Here is a 5,956-nt window from a genome sequence, read left to right as displayed (position 1 = left end):
CACACACACACACACATATATATATATATATATATATATATATATATGTACATACTTACATACATATGTGTGTGTATGTATGTACATATGTATGTATACCTAGTAAGGGCATGCTTACTATGTAGCTTGTAGCTTGTTTACTAGTCAGTGTGGTAAGTTATGTTACACTGAGTTTCTCAGCTTGGTTATATAAACATATACATATATGTGCATTCACACATACTCACGTGTGTGTGTGTGTACATGCACACACACACAGACATAGAGAGAGAAACAATTCCAGTGCCACCTGACTGGCTTCCACACTGATGGCACATAAAAAGCACCCACTACACTTTCACAGTGGTTGGCATTAGGAAGGGCATCCAGATGTAGAAAACTTGCCAAATCAGACTGGAGCTTGGTGCAGCCTCCTGGCTCACCAGTCCTCAGTCAAACCATCCCAACCCATGCTAGAATGGAAAGCGGACATTAAATAAAGATGATGATGATGATGATGATGACATGCTTACATGCATTCGTGTATGTTTACATCCACATATGTATGCATATAGTGTGGGCACAAGAGTATATCTTACCATACCGTATTTCAGTTACAGTAAGATTATTTTCATGTCTCTGGATATTCATAGATATGAATTTGATCTCATTTTCCCCTCTGTGTATTATTATATACAATATGACTATTTGGACAGATTCCACGGGGAAGATACATTTATTAATTTAAGAGCAGTATTAGATGACTATTTAACTTCATTTATTTTGTTGCTTTCTGTAAAATGATCTATTTTCATATTGGAGTCAACTTGAGACAAAATTTCTCTACAGAAATATATATGTTCCTAAATAATAATTGTCTTCTGAAATATAAGCGGGTGTCATTTGCAAAGCAATGTTCTTTAATAAAAACTGCTAAATCTATTTTAACCTATCATGAGGTTTTGCTGTCGTGTGTAAAGTTGATTGATTTTTCTAAGCAGCAAGAAAGTATAAGGTTATTATTTGTTATAATATTTAGCCAGTGACTTATGCTTTTATACTTTTTTTTACTTATTATTTGTTTTGTTAATTGGACTGTGGCCGTGCTGGGGCACCACTGCAAAGGGATATAGTTGGATAAATCAGCCTCAGTGCTTAATTGATGTGTGGTCAGCTGCTTATTCTATTTGTCACTTTTACTGAACCTCCAAGTTGTAGGAATGTAAACAAACCAACACCAGTTGTCAAGCAGTGAGTGGGAAGACAAACATAAACACAAAAACACACATGTATAGATACATACGTACATACATATATTCATACATACATGCATACATATATACATACATACATACAAAAATACCCTGTTGTTGATGTTGAAATTCCAATGAAGGAACCTTGGATCTTTCTCTATTAGCAAGAAATCTTGAAATAAACTGAATAATGACATACATATATATATATATATATATATATATATATATATATATATATATATATATATATATATATATATATATAAAATGAGGAAAACCATGAGTGACTGAGACCTTTAGTGATATGTTGTGCTTGAGTAGACTTGTCAAGCCAAGTGAAATCATAGTTGTAGCTGATTCTGGTGGCACGTAAAAGTTACCCAATACACACTTGGAGTGGTTGGAATTAGGAAGGGCATCCAGTTGTAGAAACCATGCCAAAGCAGATTGGAATTTGGTATAGCTCTTCAGCTTACCAGCTTTCAGTCAAACTGTCCAATGTATGCTAACATGGAAAGCAGATGCTAAATGATGAAGATGTTGATGATGATGCTATATTTATACACACATATACACGTATGTATATATAATGGGCTTCCACTATTTCCATCTACCAAATGCCTTTATAAGGTATTGGTTGACCTGAGGCAATAGTAGAAGACACTTGTCCAAGGTGCTGCATGGTGGAACTGAACCCAGCACTACATGGCTGCAAAGCAAACTTCTTAACCACACAGTCATCACTCTTTTACTCTTTTACTTGTTTCAGTCATTTGAATGTGGCCATGCTGGAGCACCGCCTTTTGTCGAGCAAATCGACCCCAGGACTTAGTCTTTGGAAGCCTAGTACTTATTCTATCATTCTCTTTTGCCGAACTGCTAAGTTACGGGTAGGTAAACACACCAGCATCAGTTGTCAAGCGATGTTGGGGGGACAAACACAGACACACAAACACACACACACATATATATATATATATATATATATATATATATATATATATATATATATATATATATACATATATACGATGGGCCTCTTTCAGTTTCTGTCTACCAAATTCACTCACAAGGCTTTGGTCGGCCTGAGGCTATAGTGGAAGACACGTGCCCAAGGTGCCACACAGTGGGACTGAACCTGGAACCATGTGGTTGGTAAGCAAGCTACTTACCACACAGCCACTCTTGCTCATGTCTTTTTTTTGGTTTTGTTTTTGTTTAGAGGATAATTTTTTTGTGAGTAATAAAAGCCAACTTACGTCAAAGGATCATTGTTGGGTAAGTTGAATACCTCAAAGGAAATTGCAATCTTTTCGTCTGATTTTCCTCGGAAAATATAAATACAATCAAGGTTGATAAAATAAAGGCCAGGATGTCGAGGGGAGTTGAATGATCCCTCTTTAGTTTTCTTACTATCATACAAAAAACTGCACACACCATCTTTGATTGCTTCGCCTGGGATGTTATAATCTATATGGGAGGAAGAAAAAAGAAAAGAAAAGAGATACTATAATATCAGTACAGAAATATTGGGCAGTCAGATAATTTTGTTCATTTTTTTTTTCTTACTTGGCAGTCCATCATCATATGATGAAAAAAAATTAGAAGTGATTCAAATTTAACCCTTTAGCATTTAAACCAACCATATCTGGCCCAAATATTCTACCTGTTTTATGTACAAACTGGCCAGATCTGGCTTTGCACACTTATCCTACAATGTCATTTGCACACTTATCCTACAATCACATACTCAAAATTTCAATACTACGATGTCTTTGCATGATTAATTCAAAACAATTTGATTATATAAGCATTACATTTGGCAGAATAATCTGAATACTAAAGGGTTAAAAACGATGAGTAATATTTGTAGAGGAAGAACAGAGATACAAAAACCCAGTTCATCCTTGTATGGAATACTATTGTCATATTTGGGCTGCTGCATGATCTTGTCACTTGGGTCTCTTCAAATGAGTTTAGAAGCAAGTCTCTAATTTGATTGGTTGCTCTCTTGTTTCAACTCTGCAACCCTTGTCACATCGATGTGATGCTACTAGTCTTAGTTTTTTCTATTGTTATTGCCACAGGAAGTTTTCAGATGAACTTTCTCTCTTAATTCCCCATCACTTTGTGCTATTCTTCCTGATTTGAAACTCACATCTTCATCCAAATGCTGATGTGCTTCCATGAATAAGTCTTTCAATGTTCGTTGCGTTGTTTTCTTGACCTGTCAGAATTTGGAACCCTCTTCCTTGTTCTTATAACCTGAACCCTTTCAAACCTGATTTAAATTAATTCTTTTTGTCATAATTTCTCCTTCTTCATAGTTCCTTAAACTATATTTTGGGATTTTCTCATAAAAAGAAACTCTCTGATAAAACTACTTTTTGTGTGAATTGATATAACACTTGAGAGAATTTAAATGAAAGTTTTAAAAAAATGAAGAAATTTATCTGACGACCTAACAGAAACTTTTTGTATGATTGAATTATCATCATGGCCATTGTAATTATGCATACTTTTATATATAGCAAATTTATACCACAGCATGCAAACCATAAAACAATTTGAAGTTGAAGAAAGCATGTGTGAAAAATGATTCATATTTATTAAACAGAGATTACTACATGGAATGTTTGAGGAACTTCTAAGAACTTTATTGTAACCAATGGGAATATGTAATAAATCTTACTCAAATTTGTAGCTAGAAAATTTTAAGCTACTCAAATATTTATTCTCTTGCTTTTCATTCTCAGTTTGAATATGACAATGAAATTATTAATAATATGAAATTTTCATTGCTTAAATGACAAAGACATATTTATTTAAGATGACAAAGAAAAAAAAAATCAAAACACATCCAAAAGGAAATGTGTTTAAACATGCTTTTAATTGTTAAATAATACATAACAACAGGAAAATAATACATATGGGAAACAATACATTTTTACACTTCCTGCTAGCAATAAAACAACACATTAAACATTTAAATTCCATCACATTCATAAGAAATGTACTCATAATAAAAGACAAATATATGATATTGCTCTTCTATATGGGTGACCCCCAAGAGATAAAAAAAAAATATACATAATTTCTTTTGTTAAAAATGTTTCAAATAAAGTACATGGATATTCCGTTTTATTCCATAAAAGAAGGTGAAATGCAAAATGACATTTTTGTCATAAATATATTTGAAAGAAATAGAATCATTTTAATATGTTTCTCAAGAACATATTAATGTACATGTGTTGTTACAAAACTATCTTTATATATTTATATATCATCATAACAGAAAATTTGAATTCTTTCTACTTCATTGAGCTTTCATAAAGAAATATCTTGTCATATTGTAAATTCCTATCACAAATATTACAATAGCTCTCTTCTGAATTTACTTTTTCATGCTTGATTCTGAAGGTTAAACACATACAAGAATATGAAGTTTACACAAATTTTCTCAAATTTTAGTCTGATCGAATTATTTTTATCATTTTTCATCATTATTATTTTTGTACACATTGTCCTCTGGTATCCCTAGATAAGTAACATGAAATACATATTTTTTCACAATTCAAAGATGTACAATTTAATGCAAGTCATATGAAGTGCAATTCTGATAAATTCAACTGCACATAATATATAACTTTTCACATAGAATCATTTACATGCAGTGTGCTTAAAAATAGAGTTATGCTATATGTATTTTACATTTTACGTATATTATACACACGCACACAAATATATTAAGCAATCTCTCCCCATCACCTTGAATACACCTCATGATCCAGTAGCAGGAGATTTTACCCCTTTATTCCTGTTCTCTCTTGCAATTTACTTGGAAACTTCACTGGTGTTGGTGGCATGACAGAAAAAGCAGCCAGTACACATTGTAACGTTGTAAAACAGTTGGCATTAGGAAAGGTATCCAGCCATAGAGACCATGCCAGGGCTGACAGTGGAGCTTGGCATAGCCCTGCAGGTTAGCTTAGTCTGTCAAACCATCCAACTCTTACCAGCATGAAAAACAGATATTAAAAAATGATGATGCAAGACGAATATGTACAGCAGTTTCAGAGACAAATAGAAGAGAAAGATAACTTGTAGAACTTAACTTGATCCTTAAAAAGCAAAAACAAAAATACCCCTCCAAACTAATAAACCAAGCGATAACTGAAGCTAAAAGTATCCCAGTCTCTACACTAAGAAGAAAAAACACTCACACTGAGGATAAACAGAAAAAGGAACATAAAAATATCCCATTTGTTATCACTCACAATATTCTACAAACAACCAAACACCTTCTACCAACTCTACACCAGTCCCCATATCTCTGACAAATAATCAACAGCCAAAGGCAAGCCCCCAAACCTTAAGAAACTTCTAACCAAAGCAAGATTCATATCAGAGGAAGAAATGATGCAAGTTACCAAATGTGAAAACCCCCAGATGTGGGACATGTGATTTAATAGAACAGGGACCAGCCAAAAAAGATCAAGAATAGAAAAGAATTAAAGGTGAATGCAAATATGAACTGCAAAAGCAAAAATCTGATATATCATATCACATGCCCACGTGAGTCCAAATACTTGAATGTTTGTTGAGAGATTATCTTAGCCCATTTGCCCACAGACAGTTGATTTCTACAGTTATAACCAGTGTATTTTCAGTGATTTAAATAAGTGTTTTGACTGTTGTTTCCAGCAGGCAGACATACTTGG

General features: G+C 33.3%; 1 protein-coding gene across 14 annotated transcripts in view; it reads right to left on the bottom strand.

Annotated features, from left to right (window-relative positions):
- Positions 1–5,956, bottom strand: part of LOC106869227 (dorsal-ventral patterning tolloid-like protein 1) — a 1,100,309-nt gene that overhangs the window by 275,053 nt on the left and 819,300 nt on the right. For all 14 annotated transcript variants that reach the window (XM_052971032.1, XM_052971029.1, XM_052971039.1 and 11 more), the window contains one exon: positions 2,495–2,705. In XM_052971032.1, coding sequence (XP_052826992.1) covers positions 2,495–2,705 — 211 coding nt within the window. The remainder of the gene's footprint in view (positions 1–2,494; positions 2,706–5,956) is intronic.

This window comes from Octopus bimaculoides, chromosome 10 (genome assembly GCF_001194135.2).
Source record: "Octopus bimaculoides isolate UCB-OBI-ISO-001 chromosome 10, ASM119413v2, whole genome shotgun sequence".
NCBI lineage: Eukaryota > Metazoa > Mollusca > Cephalopoda > Octopoda > Octopodidae > Octopus > Octopus bimaculoides.
This window is presented reverse-complemented; position numbering and strand designations above follow the sequence as displayed.